We start from the raw sequence: 21,016 nt of genomic DNA on the forward strand, positions 1-21,016 counted from the left end.
CTAAAGGCAATAGGTGCAACATGATATTAAGGGAGTCTGTTCCTGTCTTACTGAATGCGTCTGGGATACACAAACACGCCATACGTTGAACTTTATCTAAACTTGTCGGCTGCTGAAGTGCCAGCCACCAGAATACAACACCATATAGCATTATAGGTCTAAACACTGCCGTGTATAGCCAATGCACAATTTTCGGTTTTAGTACCCACTTTTTTCTATTGCCTTTTTGCATGATTACAAAGCTATTGTGGATTTTCTCGTCTTTTCTTTAATATTAAGCTTAAACTTCAGCTTCCTGTCCAAAATAACCCCAATGTATTTTAAACACTCACCAAAGGGAGTTTCAATATACCCTCAGGAGATGGGCTTAACCGTGGGAATTTTGCGATCTTTGCAGTACATGACTGGTTCTGTCCTTGCACGATTCACCCCTAGAACATTTTCCCTCCCACACTTCCCGGTCATTCGGAGGGTTTTCTGAACAATATATCTTATTGTGGATCATCACACATCATCTGCATATGCCACCATATCTATCTTTTCTTTTTCTAGGGAAACCAGAAGGTTGTTTACAGCATCATTCCAAAGAAGAGGTGATAGAACTCCTCCTTGGGGAGTCCCTATGTTTGCTTGTCCTAGTGTAGCTGAAATACGTCACTTTGTTAGAAGCCTAAGTATTCCTTGATCGAAGTCGAATGGACGTTATTGTATGCCCCATCGATGTCTAGAAAAGCCACAATTGTGGCTGTCTCAATAGACCTGCCCTTCGCCGACATTCACGAGAGTAATTTCATCAGGTACGGGGATTTGAAAGGTCCAAATCTCTCTCCGGACCTCTTATTCAAGATTCTGATACAGTTTTCTCGATAGGGAATGACCGCTGAGGCACCGCTATAATGTGGTTTAACCGTTTGATTTCCAGAAAATTCCAGCGTCCAATAGTACCTCCAGTGTCTCTTCACTGAACGTTGTCCATTCCGATGTTTTAATGAAACCTGGAGCGGAGTTAGTGGATGCTAGTACCTTTCGTAGTCTGAGCCTCGGATGTATTTTCAATACTGCTACAGTAATCATTCCAAGAGTTGTGCTGAGCCCTTCTCAGTTCTCGCTTACATCCTCTCAGATCCATCTTATAAGCGTCCCAATCCTCCGGAGCTTTGGTGGGCTTTGCCATGGTAAAGAGCTTCATGCAGGATTTCCTCACGATGTTGTGGCCCTCCATAGACCATCATGGGGGTCGAGTTTCACCATCGACTTTTCTCTATGGCATGAATCGAACAAAAACGTTTTGTTTGATCATGCACAGTGTCTCTGGTATTTCCGGTATCATCAAATTGAAGGAATCCCTATACCTATTCCAATCAGCTTTCCTCACATTTGGCGGAAATATGGTTTTTGAAGAACGAACTGCCAATTTGAAACTGATGTAGCCATCTGAGAAGCTATGTTCCCTCAAAAATTCGCCTATAAGTGACATACATTCTTCAAAGAAATTTATGTCATAGAAGAATGCTTCTTCAACTATATGTGAAAATATACTATATGAGTGATGAATGGCGAAAAATATTCTGATTACTCGTATAATGCCTAGCATACAAGTAATCTATTCTGGAAAAAAATGGTAAAAATTCTTTAACAAACGAATTTTTCTTCAGACAACGTATTTCCATTTTTCAAACGTTTTAAGTTTTAGCGTTCATATTGACTAGTTTTCTTACTCAAATAGAATTCTGAAGTTATTTTGGTCTAGCCAACAGAAATCTATTCCAAACTTGAAATTTTCTAAAGAAATACTTTCCTCATACAAATCGACCAACATAGGAAGAAAACAAGATCATAAGATTTAATGCACCTTGGTTTCGAGAGAAATAGACCACCTTAGGCAGAAGCATTTCTTCTTCTGCTTTGTGCCTTTCAACTGCAGTTATTTGCAACAATGTGGTATTGTCTGGCAAACCCAATTCATTCCTGTATTCCTAATGCTAAAAATACATATGGCCTAAACCATGGATACAATGGATGTGTTACCAGCCATTGTATTCCATATTCCGGCAGCAAGCCATTCTTAATGGATATTGGAAAATGAATGCAAATGGGAAAAAATGGGCACGCGGTTAAGAAAGACTTCAAAATTGACCTCACCTGAATTGTGACCATGTACTTAAAATAAAACATTGCCCGAAATCAAACATTATTTGAATGCAGCAACAATCATCCCCACTGGCTATGGTGGCCGCCATCCTCCATGCATGAATAGATCTGCAGTTTGCTTCGATTGCTGGTGTTCTTGTACTCCAACGTATGCAGATTTAGCATCTGCATTGCGAAGGATTTGCTTTCTCCCTTTAATGGAGTATTACCATCGATGTAGTTATCGTCTGAATGGTTTTTGGAATTTTGCTATTTCTTTTGTAGAAAATGATGATTTCACGAAAAACATATCTTTTTATAATGGCCAATATTATGATAGAGCATTGAACGATCGCCACTTCCACATCTATTCCTGGATTATCCGTACGATGATCTACGGGAGAGGCATACGTGTGTATCAGAAGAAAATCATTCGTAATTATAGTATTTTTGTAGCAGCCCCAAAACGTTTAGATTGTAATAAATATTTTGTTATTAAATATGGCAATTTTCTGTAATAGGAATAACAGGAAGATGCTTTTCAATGAGAACACTTCCTTGTAGTATAGAGTTGTCCTCCTAAACGAATCTTACATTGTCTATCCATTCCGGTGTATCTTTTCATGTATTGGTTGTTTAAAAGATGAACGACAATTCAAAGTGACTGACATTTGAATCTCTTATACACTAAAAAAAGTTTACTTAAATTAAAAGATCTTAACCTTCCCTTAAAGATTTTGAGTGCGAATCCGAGCGAAAGATACAGAATCATTAAAGTTAAGACAATTTTGAGGGATCTATCTAGGCTCTATAAATTTGAAAATTGCACTGAAAAAAGTTTGAATTCATTGCTTCCAAAATTTTTTTATTAATTTTAGGACAAATTTAGGACCGTTAAAGTCGTATGTACTTGAAGTAAGGCAAATTTTCCTTAAAGTAAAGAAACATAATTTTGATTTAAAGAAATATTCATTAAATTAACAGAAATGTTGAATCTTTAGATAAAAACGCTTCAAATACAGGCTAAGACTTATTTTGAGTATTTATTGTACGTGATTAGTTTTATTATTGTACCACGAAATGAGAATGACAATTTGATAAATGAGATTTGTATCCAAATTTTAATTTTATTGGTTCTAGACTTTGTCATTCCGTTTGTAACACATCGAAATAATGCTCTAAGACCCCGTAAAGTATATATATATTCTGGGTCGTGGTGAAATTCTGAGTCGATCTGAGCATGTCCGTCCGTCGTCTGTTGAAATCACGCTAACTTCCGAAAGAAACAAGCTATCGACTTGAAACTTGGCACAAGTAGTTGTTATTGATGTAGGTCGGATGGTATTGCAAATGGGCCATATCGGTCCACTTTTACGTATATGGGGGCTATAAACGGACCCCCAAATTTGGCTTGCGAGGCCTCTAAGAGAAGCAAATTTCATCCGATCCGGCTGATATTTGGTACATGGTGTTAGTATATGGTCTCTAACAACCATGCAAAGATTGGTCCACATCGGTCTATAATTATATATAGCCTCCATATAAACCGATCCCCCAATTTGGATTGCGAGGCCTCTAAGAGAAGCAAATTTCATCCGATCCGGCTGAAATTTGGTACATGGTGTAAGTATATGGTCTCTAACAACCATGCAAAAATTGGTCCACATCGGTCCATAATTATATATAGCCCCCATATAAACCGATCCCGCGATTTGGCTTGCGAGGCCTCTAAGAGAAGCAAATTTCATCCGATCCGGCTGAAATTTGGAACATAGTGTTAGTATATGGTCTCTAACAACCATGCAAAAATTGGTTCACATCGGTCAGTAATTATATATAGCCCCCATATAAACCGATCCCCCGATTTGGCTTGCGAGGCCTCTAAGAGAAGCAAATTTCATCCGATCCGGCTGAAATTTGGTACATGGTGTTAGTATATGGTCTCTAACAACCATGCAAAAATTGGTCCACATCGGTCCATAATTATATATAGCCCCCATATAAACCGATCACCAGATTTGACCTCCGGAGCCTCTTGGAAGACCAAAATTCATCTGATTCAGTTGAAATTTGGTACGTGGTGCTAATATATGGCCTCAAACTCCCATGCAAAAATTGGTCGAAATCGGTCCATAATTATATATATCCCCCATATAAGCCGATCCCCAGATTTGACCTCCGGAGCCCCTTGGAAGAGCAAAATTCATCCGATTCGGTTGAAATTTGGTACGTGATGTTAGTATATGGTATCCAACAGCCATGCAAGAATTGGTTCATATCAGTCCATAATTATATATAGCACCCATATAAACCGTTCCCCAGATTTGGCCTCCGGTGCCTTTTGGAGAAGCTAAATTCATCCGATCTGGTTGAAATTTTGTACGTGGTGGTAGTATATGATATTTAACAACCATGCCAAAAGTGGGCCATATCAGTCCATAATTACATATAGCCCCCATATAAACCGATCCCGAGATTTGGTTTTGGAGCCTCTTGGAGGAATTTCATCCGAGTCAGTTGAAATTTGGTACATTGTGCTAGTATATGGCCGTTAACTACCATGCCTAACTAGGTCCATATCGGTCTATAGTTATATATAGCCCTCAGATAAATCGATCCCCAATCACACAAAAATTGGTCCATATCAATAATTGTATATAGCCCCCATATAAGCGACCCCCATACTTCAATTCTGGCTCCTTACGTACCGTGCAAAAGTCCATATCGATTCGTAATTATTTGTAGACTTACCTACACATATTTTTTTGTCTACCACGTATGGACTAACTCACAATTTAGAAAACGATTTAAGATACCACAACCCAAGTAATTCGATTGTGGATGACAGTCTTTCGTAGAAGTTTCTACGCAATCCAAGGTGGAGGGTACATAAGATTCGGCCTGGCCGAACTTACGGCCGTTTATACTTGTTTTTACAATATTTTATATATAATAGAGGGTTTTATATGGCAAATGACAGTTGAATTATAGTTAAAGTGTTTTTTGAAAGTGTAATGTGAATGATTATGGTACCGAGTAGTAGTAGTTGACTTGTGGGACATACACAGTCGTAGGTTCTATCCCAGATTCTAACTGGCTCCTAATTGTTAAAAAGAAGGTTGCTCTTCCTAATTTATGATTGTCATATATCTGTAAACCGGCATTCCGATAGACTGGTAGACTGAGTAAACCTCTATAAAGGTAAAATGTCCCGTACCTTATGTAACCCACGTTTGTAATTGCATGATTTCAAAATTTCATAATTAGTGCAAGGAAATCTTTTAAAAATTGATTTTAAATCCCTTATTTATAAGGCAAATGACAGTTAAAATCTAGTTAAACTAGAGGTATTAGGCGATAGTGTTTCCCTTTTGGGAATATTGACCGAATATGTGCATACAGTGACCCCGTTTTAGGATGGTGAAATCGAAATATTTTTCTTTCATTTCCAAACAGTTCTTTAATGTTCAACAAATCCCTCTATACTAATAGTGTGCTCCCGAAAACTATACCCAAACATACTGTCTTAACCGTTGTAAACATTTTTTTGTATTACAAAATATTTCGTATGTTAGTACGATTTATGGCTGATGTAAGAGATCAACAGAATATATATTGTTAGTTGTCCAGGTAGCGCCTTATAACCATAGCTTTAGGCGATTTCTAATTTATTCAATTGTCTAAATGTATGCCACATCAAAGCAGGTTTCCTTTTGTCCGGGATCCCGGGAAATTCGAAAAAATTCCCGCTTTCCGGGGAATGGAAAAGTCCGGAAAAAAGAAAACCCTACGTGTACCCTATATGCTCTTTCACGCAGACAAGAAACATGATTGTCACAATCATATTCGAAGAGCAAAATAATATGATAGGAGCAATTTTTGCGGCGACCATTTAACATTTTCACCTTCAACCATGTTGACTCAGTGAACATGGCTCTAAGAAAAATAAAATTGTTCTCATCAAAAATGTTATTATATTGATAAAAAGAATTTTGTTTGAATCAAACGACAATGGTCACGATCTAAAATGTTATGGTAACAGTCAAAAATGTTTTTCTTCCAGTTAAAAGAACCTGGCCATAACCTAAAATGTTTTGATCTTTATGAAAAAAACTTCTTTCGTCGTCGAAAAAAGAACGCCACCTGAGAAAAAAAAAAACACAAAATTAACTTAATTTATTTGTTTTTATTTATTTATAAACTAATTCATTGCTTATTTGTATTTATAATGTCGTGCAAGTAAACATCACAAATTTTTATTTTGGTTCAATTTGAACTTCAAAAATAAATAATCATTCCCTATTTACTTCGTGCCCATCAAATGTACAAACGCTGACGCCATGTAACTGCAAATAAAAAATTATACCATATAGCAATAAATGCAGAACAAAAAAACAGGTAAATTTTTTCAATTACACTTCCCTTCTTTTATGCTCACATAAAACCACGTGCCACTTATGAATAAATAAATAAACACAAAACACAGTAATTCCGTATCCTCCGTCCATTCCAAGTAACAATCAATACACGACTGATGCGCAAAATGAAAATCGTGTGTACCTGTTCAATGTTTTTATAAAATTCTTTTCGCTGCAAAAAAGTTCAACAATTAAATGGTCTCGAAAAAAATTTACATGGTTTTTATGACCATGTAATGGTTCTAGACATATCTATACATAACCTATAAAAATACTTTTTTCCTTGCAAAAAAGTCGACAACATGATTTTCCGACCATGTAATGGTCTCAAATTCTATCATTTAAATGATAGAACATGTTTGCGGAATTTGAGAACCATTTAAATGCTTACTGCCAGCATACATTTTTCTCGGCTAGAAAATTATTTTCACAAAGATACATGGTTTTCGCGACAATTACATGCTCTATATAAGCATTAAATGCTGCAATAAGCATTATATGCTGCAACCATGTCCAAACATGGTTTTTCTGTGCGTGTATACATTAAAAAATATTGTCGTGAGGCCAAAGATTTCATTTTCTTAAAATACGAAATTTTGCTAATTATAGAAGTCAATTTCTCTGATATAAAGATTCTTATTCCCAGTCTAAAATTCGATAAACCTTTCAATGAAGTCGTTTTGTCCTTATAATTAAGTGATTCGGTGTGATCCCACACTGAAAAAAATCATGCACGGTACCAAAGATTTTGTCTCTACTAACGATTTTGGTATTGATTCCGAGTCAATGAAGCGAAGAATTGAAGTAAAGATACTATTAAAACACAATTCTGTTTTAAATTTGAGTTTTGCGTACTTGATTGTAGGAAACAAATTTATTCCGATTTTTTTCTGCATGTGCTATTAAAGTCCGTAAACGTGTTAACTGCAACTTAAATTTCCAAATTCAGAATCGACTTCAACTAGAAATTATGATATGTTTCAAGTAAAAAACGTGCTAAAATAAAGTGTTCAAAACATCTCCTATTTTTGAACGCTGTGTAGCGAACATACAAAATTCTTTCATGTTAAGATACCCGTTTTCAAGTCGAATCACTTACCTATATAGACACTTACAACATTTTATCGACTTTTGGACAAGGAAAAAACTTTTTAGTAGAGAAATGCGTCTTATAGCTAATTCGCATATATTATTTCCTTCCGAAGTTACTATATTTTATGCGGTCTGAGACCAATATTTCGATACACATTGCAAAAGAGAAATTAATATCGTGGGTTACAATTTAGGATACAAATTAATTTCCACTTTCTGTACTCTCGTTTGTCCCTTATGGATTCTATATTTCTCCCAATTTATGACCACGTAATTGTCATAAATTGGGGACTCTTGTCCCCAAAATGGGACGCTTTCATCCCCAAAAATTCCCAATTTAATTTAAAATTTACCACAAAAATCCCCAATACTTTTTTGGCTAGTTTTTTGAAGAAAGTGTAGGCCATGGGACGCAAGACCTAGGAAACCTTTCTTTGGAACTCGCCTGCAATCTCAAATGATTGATGAGGACGAAGAAGAACAACTATAAGTGGGAGCCAGCCCTTTTTTTGCTGTGGGCTGGTCTCATCCTCCACACGCTCACAAAAAATCGCTTCTGTAACATATACTCCCAAACATATTTTGCTTCAAGCATATACATTTTTGGGTATTGCCCAAACATTTATATGTTTGATCTCTTCCAATATATAATATGTTTGAAAGCATATTGGTCTAAACAATATATGTTTGGGTAGTCTAAGTTCCAAACATTTTGTATTTTTGCATCCAAATTCAATAATGTTGTCTTCCAAAAAACAATATGTTATTATGTGAACATATAATATGTTTGGAAGCATTTTGCACCTGTAGAGGATTTTTATACCATCATAACTATATCATATATATTACACTATCTCAACCCTGAATTTCATTACAATCTAATTGTCTCTTTCCTCTAACAACATTATCCAGAAACATTATCCTAACTCTTATGTTATTACCAAATTAATTAACATTTTTTTGGCGAGTCTTACGATACTCTCATATCAAATCAGATCGCTACAGCGGAATTTCATTTGTCTCTTTTGTACTGTGTCTTGTCTTTATAAATGTGCAACTACTTTAATAACCTCTTGTTGTTAGCTTAATAATAAGACGAGTTGTTAAACATAATTGTCTTGTAATAAACTGAAAAGTTATAAAGCAAAATAAATTAATCGTTTCAATCAGAAACTCTCGTACATTAAAATTGGTGCCGAAACCCGGGAAATTCCCTTACAAAAAAAAAAAAAGAAAACTTAAAAAAAAAATAATAAAAGTGAACACTTCTGTAAACACCATATATCGATCTCGGAAAAATCAAACAAAACAAAAAAGAAAAAAGGAATAGCTTATAAACTCTAACGACTTCGACGTGGTAATTTCTGAGCTTACAGGTTCAACTTTAACACATTGAGGATTTTTCTCGCGCCAGTATCAAACGCTTTCGTTAAATTTATAAAATGGAGAATTTGTCGTCCATAGTAGAAATCCAGAAAAAAACATACAGCCATTTGCAAAGGTTAGAACAACGCTTTGAGAAAAAACCCGAAAAAGAGCGTAGCAGAGGATACATTAAGTGCATTTTGGAAGAAATCGAGATGATTTACAAGTCGTTTAAAGAAGACCATGAACAAATTTGTGCCATGGTCTTAGACAACTCCATTGAGGAGAAAAATGTACCTTATCTTAAGGAAGACTTCTATGAAGTGTTCTTTGATACATACATAACATTTAAATCGAAACTTTTAGATCTCACTGATGAACCTGCTGTTTCTCACCATCCGTTGGCTAGTACATTTGTAACTACGCACAATAATAATTCTTCAACCACTTCCTATGCCAAGCTCCCAAAAATAGAATTACCTGTATTCACCGGAGAGTACCTTGAGTGGATACCCTACAGTGACATGTTCATATCTTTGGTACACAACAATCCGTCGTTGACAGACATACAAAAATATTTTTATCTAAAAGGTTCATGTAAGGGTTCTCCTTTAGACATTGTAAACCAATACCCAGCTTCCGAACGAAACTACTCCGCCGCATGGGAAGCTCTGAGAACTAGATATCAGAATAAAAGGAAATTGATAGACCAAGTTTTGAATAAATTATTTCCAATTCCACACTCAAATGGATCTTTTAGCAGCATTAAGGAATTGCTTGATTCAACCAGATCATCTCTTTCTCTTTTGAAGTCTTTAGACATCGACATAAAAACGTGGGATCCAATCCTCATATATTTAACGACACAGAAGATGGATAAAGAAACCCGAAAAGACTGGGAGCAATCTATCAATATAAATGAGAACCCGTCCATGGATGATTTGTTCAAGTTTTTGGAAGTTTCTTTTAGAACTTTGGAGTCTGTAGAGGAATCAGTTAATAGTATCGAAAAACCGGTGTCTTCCAGTCGTTCACAGCTAATAAAACCATATAAGAGATCACTTTATACGCATAATGCTGCCGTAAATGTAAATTATTGTGTATGCTGCCAACGAAGACACCCTCTATATAAATGCTTCAAATTCTCCTCGTTGTCACCAACTGAAAAGAGATCAGTCGTTTCTCAAAACAATATATGTTCAAATTGCCTAAACAGTGGCCACTTTTATAAACAATGTAAAATAGCCGCTCGCTGCCAGCAATGCCAAGAAAGTCACCACACCATACTACATGGAGCTTATGCTGCTGACATAGGACAGGATCGTATAACTACTGCTCTCTCCACCACGGGAGAGGATGAAAATGCAACTGCATTAAGTCATACACAATCAACTTCACATATGAATACTCATTTAACATCTCTTTCAGTGGGCCAGCCCTCCCAAATTCTATTAGCTACGGCCCAAGTATTAATTAAACATTCAACTGGAGAATATTGCGTTAAGGCTTTAGTTGATCCAGGCTCTCAAGCCTCTTTTGTAACAAGAGAGATTTGTCAGCTGTTAAATATAAATAAAAGGAGAATTGAAAAGACAACAGTTGACGGGATTGGATCAACAACCAGAACATCAATAAATCATATGGTAGAATTGAATTTGACATCGAAATATGATAAAAATTTTACTTTAAGTATCAGTGCTTTAATTTTGTCAAAAATAACATCATATAATCCGATCGATGTGAAGAAATGTGATCTGCCCAATCTGGAATCCTATCAATTATCTGATCCAACATTTAATTTACCATCTAAAATAGATATATTGCTTGGAAGTGATGCTTACGGTGATATATTGCTATCGAAAAGTATAAAAATTCCAAATAGTGTATTCTTGCAGGAAAGCAAATTTGGGTGGCTGGTTTCTGGTCCTATTGGTAAGAGAGCCTCTAAATCTACTGTGAGTATAAATTGTTGCAACCTTGAAAATTTATTACGTGCATTTTGGGAACAAGAAGAGCTGATAGAATCAAGAAAACTTTCCATAGAAGAAGAAGCTTGTGAAACATATTTTTTGGAGACTTATAAACGGACTGCAGATGGTCGTTATGAAGTTCATTTGCCATTTCGAAGTTTAATACAAGGGAAAAGTATGCCTTTATTTCAGAACACGGATTATGTAGCTCTGAAAAGATTGAAACAACTTGAAGCTTCATTTAAATATCGGCCTCAATTTGCCCAAGCCTATAAAGAATTTATGGCTGAATACGAAAATCTAAATCATATGTCAAAGGTGGGAATTTATCCTAAAGATTTGCCGAGCAAAGCTTATTTATTACCTCATCATGGGGTTTTCCGTGAAAGCAGCGTAACCACTAAGCTCAGAGTAGTTTTTGACGGCAGCAGCAGAACTTCAGATCAATCATCTTTAAATGACGAACTCGTTAGTGGACCAGCATTACAAAATGATTTGCCAACAGTTATAACTCGATGGAGACGTTTTAAAATCTCGTTTACGGCTGACTTGGAGAAGATGTTCCGCCAGATCAAAGTATTCAAAGACCACCAACTTTACCAATGTATTCTATGGCGTGACCCCAGCACCAACCAGATTAATATTTATAAGCTAAATACGGTTACATACGGTACCACATCAGCTCCTTTTCTAGCTATACGTATTTTAAAACAGATCGCATTGGATGGAAAAGATGAATATCCACTTGCAAGTAAAGTAATTGATTCTGACACATATGTTGATGATGTTATATCAGGCTGTGATACGGTCGAAGAGGCAGTAAATTTAACTCAACAGCTTGTTCGGCTACTGGGAAATTCTGGTTTTAATCTTCGAAAATGGAGTTCGAATTCCATCGATCTCTTACGTGCCATACCTTCAGAATTTCAAAATAATTCATCCAGTTTTCCACTGCAAAATCCTGAAATGGTTAAGGCTCTGGGCTTATCTTGGGACCCCAAAACGGATAGTTTTTATTTTAAAGTAAATTTTACATTTTCTGAAAAAAATTACCAAAAGTATTGTACTTTCAGATTCGGCGAGGCTTTTCGACCCACTTGGATGGTTAGCTCCAACGACTATAATAGCAAAAGTTATGTTTCAAAATCTTTGGCGAGAAGGTTTGAACTGGACAGATCCATTACCGATGAATTTGCACAATGACTGGAGTAAATATCGAGAGTCGCTCAAGGATATCGAAAAATTGTCATTGCCAAGGTGGTTTAAATGCAGGTCTATAACTTCTACAGATTTACACGCATTTTGCGATGCTTCTAAATTAGCATTCGCGGCAGTTGTATATATAAGAGTTGTGTCGGAAGATGGAATAGTTTATGTAAGTCTCGTCCAATTGAAGACAAAAGTAGCCCCATTGAAAGTACAAACTATACCAAAACTTGAGCTTTGTGCTGCGGTTCTGTGTGCCAAGTTGTTGAACCAAGTGAGATCTTCGATTGGTCTAAAAATAAATGATGTAACGTTCTGGACCGACAGCACCACTGTACTTAACTGGATTAAAACCCAATCCTCTCAGCTTCCAGTATATGAGGCAAATCGAGTTTCCCAAATTCAGCGATTAACAAACATTTCTGAGTGGCGATACGTTTCGTCGTCCGAAAATCCTGCCGATTGCGCTACTAGAGGCCTTTTTCCTGAGGATCTAAAAAGGCATAATATTTGGTGGAATGGACCACAATGGCTAAGTGAGGATCCGAAAATGTGGCCTGTCATCAAGCTCAGAAATACCAATCAATCAACAAGCACTAAACCAATCCTGCATTCGTTAGCAGCTAGTACTTCAACTAAACCAAATTCATCAGATTATCCCGATTATCTTTCAAAATACTCATCATTCAACAAGCTCCAACGAATAACAGCATATATTTTACGATTCTACTATAATCTGAAATCTTCGATAAAAAGAGATGTCGCAGGAGAATTGCATCAATTTTCTGGATATCTGAAGACAGCCGAATTAAAAAGATCAAGATCTTTATTGGTGAAGATGTGTCAGCAGATATCCTTTAGAGGCGAGCTAACTTGTATCAAAAATAAAATACCACTACCATGTAACAGCAGGGGGGTTACTCTGTATTGCGATGCGTAAGAAAAATTGTCGCGAATCGAGTAATTGGTACTCAGTAATTCGTTTTCGTATCTACCTTGCGCATCTAGTTTTCGCAAATCTGGCATCACCGCACTCTATAATGCGAAAGCGTATGTCAAACTCGTTCGTTGATCGCAAAAATCGTGCGCAAACAAAATAGCAATCGCAAAGTAACAAATATGTAAGTAAGCACAATTAAATTTTTATATTTGTATCTAAATTGTTTATTGTTTTAGGGAAAAACCAAAAAAGTTACAGACACAGCAACGTCAGTTCCAAACTTTGGTAGACTTTATGGTCTCTTCCGCAGTTACCTCAAATGGTATGTGCTTGGGACAAAGTATTCGTTCAATGACCTCGCAAACTTCTTTTAAGCAGCGCGACATAGATTGCTCTGATAGTCCTAAAAGATGGTCTTGGCCGATTTGTAGATAACCACCTTGTCCAAGCAATTTCAAAGCAGCGGCCACTTTTATTGGAGTTGGAATGGCTGTGGATTTATTTGGAACGACGAGGTCGTCTTTAATAGCGTTTAATACATACATAAACGCATCTTTATTAAGACGAAATCTATAAAAATGAAATATTCGAAAACGTTTGTCACATAATTTGAGTTTCCATTTTCTTACCCGTGGTCACTTAGGGAGAGTATATTTGACCGATCTCGCAAAATTCTTCTTGTAATTCGTTCATGTTAATTTTCTTCAAACCATAACGCTATCGAATCCATAATTATTACTTTTTTGTTATAAACGATTAGCAAGTTTTAAAAGAACACGCACCGAACGGAAGATTGTTTAAAATGTTTTTATTTACAATTTTTTGACATTTCTTTTTATCATTTTCGTTATTGTTTACATTGTGCAGCCAGCGTTGTCATATTTTCGCTTTATTTTGCTAAAGCGTTACCATATTTTCAGTTTACTTTGCGAAAGCGTTTGCGCAAGTGATACAGAGTACCGAATTGTACTCTTAACGCATTTAACTATCGCATCGCATTTGCTTTCGTATCGCAATACAGAGTAACCCCCCAGTATACTAAAACTACAGCCTTTTATGGACGACGAAGGTGTTCTTCGAGTTGGAGGGAGAATTCAACAAGCAGATTTATCGTTTGGAATAAAACATCCTATATTATTATCAAAAAATGATCCTATTTCTTATCTTATATTTGCAGAAGCTCATTCTAAAACTTTACATGGTGGAGTGCAGCTAATGCAGTCATATGTCGCAGCAAGCTACTGGGTGCTGTCAGCTCGAACTATAGCGAAATCCGTTAAGCGAAACTGCGTTACCTGTTTTAAATATGCCGCAAAAGCCGCCACACAAATAATGGGAAACCTGCCCCAAGTGCGTCTTAATCCCGCCAGGCCTTTCAAACACAGTGGTCTGGACTATGCTGGACCTATACTAATAAAGCAAAATACATTGAGAAGAAGCATCACAACCAAAGGGTACATTTGCCTCTTTGTATGCATGTGTACTAAAGCAGTTCACCTGGAAGTGGTATCCAGCATGACTACCGACGATTTTCTGGCCGCCTTTAGGAGATTTACTTCTCGAAGAGGGCCCTGTACAGATTTGTATTCAGATTGTGGCACAACGTTTATTGGAGCATCAAAGGAATTACAGATATTGCATCACAGATCCAAAACTTCCTTACCTGACCACTTAGCTGAAGGGCTTCATAATCATGGTACTGAGTGGCATTTTATACCCCCTGCTTCGCCCCATTTCGGTGGACTTTGGGAGGCGGGCGTGAAATCTACTAAGCATCATTTGCGTCGCATCATGGGAGAGCGATTATTAACTTATGAAGAACTATCAACTCTACTGTGTCAAATTGAAAGCTGTTTAAACTCCAGGCCTCTTTGCCCACTCTCCACAGATCCATCAGATTTCGCTGTTTTAACTCCAGCTCATTTTTTAGTTGGGGAGCCCACTACTTGTATACCCGAGGAGAATCTATTGGACTTAAATATAGATCGCCTATCTCGGTGGAAGCAAATTGAAAAGATAAAGCAGCATTTTTGGAAGCGTTGGTCACAGGAGTATCTAAACCGATTACAGTCAAGGCCAAAATGGAATTCATTGAAACGAGACGTTCGAGTTGGCGATATTGTGCTCATACTACATGAACGTAGTTTACCAGGTCAGTGGCCATTAGCACGTGTAGAAGAAACACATCCAGGATCTGATGGGCATTGCCGAGTTGTGACTCTATATTGTAACGGAAAATATATTAAACGACCGATTACAAAAATTTGTTTCCTTCCATCCAATGACATGTCAAGTCCTATCTCAAAATCCTCTGAAGATGTCCAAAATTAAATGAGGTTTAAGAACTATCGTTCTTAGTGGGGGAGAATGTAGAGGATTTTTATACCATCATAACTATATCATATATATTACACTATCTCAACCCTGAATTTCATTACAATCTAATTGTCTCTTTCCTCTAACAACATTATCCAGAAACATTATCCTAACTCTTATGTTATTACCAAATTAATTAACATTTTTTTTGGCGAGTCTTACGATACTCTCATATCAAATCAGATCGCTACAGCGGAATTTCATTTGTCTCTTTTGTACTGTGTCTTGTCTTTATAAATGTGCAACTACTTTAATAACCTCTTGTTGTTAGCTTAATAATAAGACGAGTTGTTAAACATAATTGTCTTGTAATAAACTGAAAAGTTATAAAGCAAAATAAATTAATCGTTTCAATCAGAAACTCTCGTACAGCACCCAAAAATATTATATGATTAAAAAAGATTCTCCCAAACAATATTGTGCTCAATTTTATTTATTTATTTATTTATTTACAATCATAATGAATTATGAAAATAAACAGGTAATATAGGTGCTAACAACATAGGTTTTCGACCTGAATGCTCAAAATTTTGTTTCTGCCCAATTGTATATTCCCCCACATCTTTCTCACTTCCACGAGATTTTTTAGTTCTTAGCACCTCTTTCTGTAATACAAACATTGTAGAAGAAATTATTCAATTTTATGATTTTTATTTTATTTTAATTTTACCTTTTGCCGGACGGGGATTCGAGCAGCGGACCACAGAGTTTGTAAGGATCAAAGAAGTAGCTGATCAATTGCCCAAGGAAAAATAAAATGTTAATTTTGTAATTACAAGCAACAACCACCAACTTAATTCAATATCGCTCCCTGTTAAATAGCGCTCCAAGCTTCTAAACACATATATGTTTATAGGCTATTTCTAAATTAATATATGTTTGCATCCAAGCATATTATATTTACAAACATTTTATGTCCCAAACATAATATGTTCTAACATATTAACATATATGTCCCAAACATGTTATGCTAGTTTATGAACATTATATGCTTGCACTCAAAAATATTGTGTTTAAAAATTTGTGTTCCAAACATATAATGTTTATAGCCAAACATATGAAAAACAGTCTTTTTCATCCGTGCATAACCTAAAAAAGAAAAGGAATAGGCTCTGCTGTAGAAAATCAGTCATAATTTAAAAATTTTAAAAATATGGAATTTTTGTTATACCAGTTTGCGAGTTACAATAAAATGAAGATTTCAAACCCTAAAACCAGGAGACGGGTGCTCAAAACATCCTCCGACACAATCCCTCATCAGAATTAATAATTGATATAATGAATCATCGAATTTTTATGAAATGGTCCCGATTTTAACTCTACTCTATATGTATGGGATATATTTTCCAAAACAGTGATATACGCAGATGAGGAGCCAACACGTCGCTCCCAGTACTTACGATATAATTACACAATAGTAAAAAATGTCTTAGGAAACCGTGTAAATTGTAAAGTAGCTCTTGGAATAAAGAGAAGTAAAGTCTTTTTATTTATATTTTGAAGATTCTTTGTACTTCTTTAAGGTCAGTACTATGTTCGCCTTTCGCAGATTTCGGACATTCAAAACATTTTGGTCGTATTTTACGACTTAATAGTCCTTTTGTGTCATCAAAAACTTAATGATTAAATGGCTATTTGTAAAGATCTACATATGTCCATTATCCATGGTAGAGGGTAAATAATTTTCGGTCTGACCGAACTTTCTCCTATATATACTTGTTATTACTGATATGTAATACCAACGGCATTACTAAGACGATTTACGAACGAAATAAATGTTTAAAGCAATAAAACTATCAAATATTGGTAATATTCGCATCAAACATTGCGTAATTTCATACAAAAAAGGTTAACAAGATTCAAGTTCAATGTCACAGATATAAACGACAAACGTCATTCGACTAAGACTAAACTTTGCTCTTCTTCCTACTCTTGTGACATGAAGATCGTTCAAAAGGAAAATGCTTCCCTTGGACCCAAAGCAGTAGATACGGTAAATATTGAATGTTTGCTATGACTACACTAGCCTCGGCGTCAAATCGCATGATTAGGTTGAAGCTGTCCAATGAACACCAGTACAAGTACTGCTTTTGCCATTTCGCCTATTGTACCAACTGGCGGAGAATGGCGAACAAGAAAAACAGCTAACATGCAATTTAAATAAATCATCGTGGCAACTGACGACTCATTTCTCATTGAATACGGCGTCGAGGCTGTCAATGCGTTTCCACTGGATGCGGCAAGAACAACCGCCTCGAAAAACTCATTTTTTTCCTACCTTCATATTCAGCTCGCTTGATTGGCTAAGATAACGACAATGCCTGGCTAAGAGGATTTTCAACGACAGACATGGAGAGTGAAAAGAAGTCTTCATACGAGAGTGGTTGCAAAATGTTTTGTCTCCAGTTGTCAATGTTTGGGTCAGTATTGTCCTAAGGAATCCGTTAAATGCTACTGACATTTTATCGTTATCTCGCTAATTAGGCGATTGTGTATTTGGTGTCAGTGCCTGAAGTCACCTGATAAATTAAATACCAGACAAGTAAATAAATGCATACAAGGTGGCCGGTATGTAATGCAGCAATATAAAGTGCCATATTTTTCTATTTTTAAATTCTTTTGTTCAAAAGCAAAAAATGTTGGAAATAAAATCACGTATTATGGCCTTCTTTACTGAAAAAATATTTACTTGTCATTAAAAATTACGCAACCTACATTTAAGTATGCGTAATTTACACAACATTAAGTACAAATTTATATAAAATAATAAAATTTTAATTAAAACAAAGTTTATAATCTTTCCTTCAAAAATTTTGTTTATTAAATTTAGGACACAAATTGTTGGGAATTTGCGTCCCTCTGTACCAAAATCCTTAAGCGAAGGTTCAAAATCGTTGGATCCAAATAAACATTTGTTTTGAGCGTTGAGACGATTGACACTTTGGCATTTCCTAGTACGGACTTTACTCACCAAAATGCGCCGGAGGCAAAAGTCAAACAGATTGAGATCCGTTGATTTTGGTGGCCATTATGTGTGCTGAGTGGGATGATACTGAGTCCTGAGAAATATCCATGGTGTTGGCCGAAATGTTTATCTGCCCACATGCAAAAAATAATTCTTTCCTTTCCAAACGAAATTGTAGACAGACAAAGATCGTTTCTCATTTTCTTTTCAGCGAAAAGGAAGTTTATTAGGAAAAATTATATACTTTTTGTGATAAACGTTTATTCATATTTGATGTTTTCTTTAATATATCCCAGATATGTTCGGAAGATTCCGAAAAGATGTTCAACATTACATACTACTATATAAAATTTTTATACCCTGCGCCACACTGTGGAACAGGGTATTATAAGTTAGTGCATATGTTTGTAACACCCAGAAGGAGACGAGATAGACACATGGTGTCTTTGGCAGTAATGCTCAGGGTGGGTCCCTGAGTCGATATAACCATGTCCGTCTGTCCGTCCGTCCCTCCGTCCGTCCGTCTGTCTGTGAACACATTTTTGTGATCAAAGTCTAGGTCGCAATTTAAGTCCAATCGCCTTCAAATTTGGCACATGTTCCTGATTTAGGTCAGAATAGAACCCTATTGATTTTTGAAGAAATCAGATTCAGATTTAGATATTGCTCCCATATATATCTTTCGCCCCATATGGACTTATATGGCCCTAGAAGCCAGATTTTTGGCGAAATTTGGTTGAAATTGTGCACTAGGAGTACAATTAGTAGTATAGTCAAGTGTGCAAAATTTGATTGAAATCGGTTCAGATTTAGATATAGCTCCCATATATATCTTTCGCCCGATATGGACTAATATGGTCCTACAAGCCAAAGTTTTGGCCCAATTTGGTTGAAATTTAGCACAGGGAGTAGATTTAGCATTGTAGCTATGCGTGCCAAATTTGGTTGAAATCGATTCAGATTTAGATATAGGTCCCATATATATCTTTCGCCCGATATGCACTTATTTATATGGACCCAGAAGCCAGAGTTTTATCCCGATTAGCTTGAAATTTTGCACAAGGAGTACAATTGGTAGTATAGTCATGTGTGCTAAATTTGATTGAAATCGGTTCAGATTTATATAGCTTCCATATATATTTTTTGCCCGATATGGACTTATATGGCTCCAGAAGCCAGAGTTTTGGCCCAATTTGGTTTATATTTTGCACTAGGAGTACAATTAGTAATATAGTCATGTGTACCAAATTTGATTGAAATCGGTTCAGATTTAGATATAGCTCCCATATATATGTTTTTCTGATTTCGACCAAAATGGTCAAAATACCAACATTTTCCTTGTAAAATCGCCACTGCTTAGTCCAAAAGTTATAAAAATGACTCTAATTTTCCTAAACTGCTAATACATATATATCGAGCGATAAATCATAAATAAACCTTTGCGAAGTTTCCTTAAAATTGCTTCAGATTTAAATGTTTCCCATATTTTTACTAAAATTGTGTTCCACCCTAGACTTAAATTTTGAGTCTATAGATTTTGTAAAAGTCTATCAAATTCTGTCCACATCGAGTGATATTTAAATGTATGTATTTGGGACAAACCTTTATATATAGCCCTCAACACATTTGACGGATGTGATATGGTATCGAAAATGTAGATCTACAAAGTGGTGCAGGGTATAATATAGTCGGCCCCGCCCGACTTTAGACTTTCCTTACTTGTTACTATTAAACTTTAAAATGTGTCTTATTAAAGACTTAAAGTCAGAAAAGAATAGTGCTTGAAATTAAATTTTTCGATCAAATATGGTCTTCAATTTTCGGATATTTTCTGCTGTTGTTACCGAGTTTTTTCTTCCATTTTCTGGACGCAATGATAAATTGCCAGTATTATGGTAACGAATAGTTGTACGAGAAAGAAAATATTTAATCACATTTACATGCTGGAGGACGCAATCGGTAGCCACCTGTGGTTTTCCAGCCAAATATAAAGAATGTCGCTTGAATTCTATCACGAACAATTTTACGTCTGAATTTCATTTTGCATGCTAAACTTGTAAACAATAAAATGAGCTGCAACTGGAGTAAATCTGTCAGCTGTCAGACGAAAAGTTTTGAAATTATGTCACCTGGAATTGATTGCAATACATATCAGCCACACTTTATATTCTTGGTCGTGCTGAAGGCCTGAAGATCGATTCGATGTCCGACCGCTGAAGTCACTCTAACTTTCAAACGTAGCATGCTATCGCCTTCAAACTTGGCATAAGTAACGTTTATGGATGTAGGCCTCTTGGAGGAGCGAAATTAGTCCAATCCGGTTAAAGTAGGTCCATACCCAAATTTAACTTTCGGAGCCGCTTAGAGGAGGAAACTTCATGCGCTTCTGCTTCCAAATTTGCCCATATCGGTCCATAACCATAACCGATCCCCAGATTTGAATTCCGGAGACTATTGGAGAAGCAAATTTCGTGTGTGGATGAAATTCGGCACGTAACGTTAGTGTATTATCTCTAACAACCATGCAAAAATTTCCATGCATATTTGCCCATAA

The 21,016-nt window shown here is 36.1% G+C and overlaps 2 protein-coding genes and 2 long non-coding RNA genes across 4 annotated transcripts; 3 read left to right on the forward strand and 1 right to left on the reverse strand.

The window, feature by feature from the left end:
• The first annotated feature begins 9,082 nt into the window (after positions 1–9,082).
• LOC142239891 (uncharacterized) lies at positions 9,083–13,042 on the forward strand. Its single transcript, XM_075311636.1, has 3 exons — positions 9,083–11,984; positions 12,049–12,890; positions 12,938–13,042. The coding sequence occupies exons 1-3, from the start codon at positions 9,083–9,085 to the stop codon at positions 13,040–13,042; spliced, it is 3,849 nt and encodes a 1,282-aa protein (XP_075167751.1).
• Positions 13,043–13,096: 54 nt separating this feature from the next.
• LOC142238556 (uncharacterized) lies at positions 13,097–13,729 on the forward strand. The gene is made up of 2 exons (XR_012722757.1): positions 13,097–13,302; positions 13,358–13,729. It is a non-coding gene; the product is annotated as an uncharacterized LOC142238556 (long non-coding RNA).
• LOC142238557 (uncharacterized) lies at positions 13,322–14,151 on the reverse strand. Its single transcript, XR_012722758.1, has 2 exons — positions 13,751–14,151; positions 13,322–13,691 (listed from the first exon to the last, which is right to left on the reverse strand). It is a non-coding gene; the product is annotated as an uncharacterized LOC142238557 (long non-coding RNA).
• A 26-nt stretch (positions 14,152–14,177) lies between these two features.
• LOC142239892 (uncharacterized) lies at positions 14,178–15,452 on the forward strand. Its single transcript, XM_075311637.1, has one exon. It carries the CDS (start codon positions 14,178–14,180, stop codon positions 15,450–15,452), a length of 1,275 nt encoding a protein of 424 aa, XP_075167752.1.
• The last annotated feature ends 5,564 nt before the right edge of the window (positions 15,453–21,016 follow it).

Source organism: Haematobia irritans, chromosome 5 (assembly GCF_050003625.1).
Source record: "Haematobia irritans isolate KBUSLIRL chromosome 5, ASM5000362v1, whole genome shotgun sequence".
NCBI lineage: Eukaryota > Metazoa > Arthropoda > Insecta > Diptera > Muscidae > Haematobia > Haematobia irritans.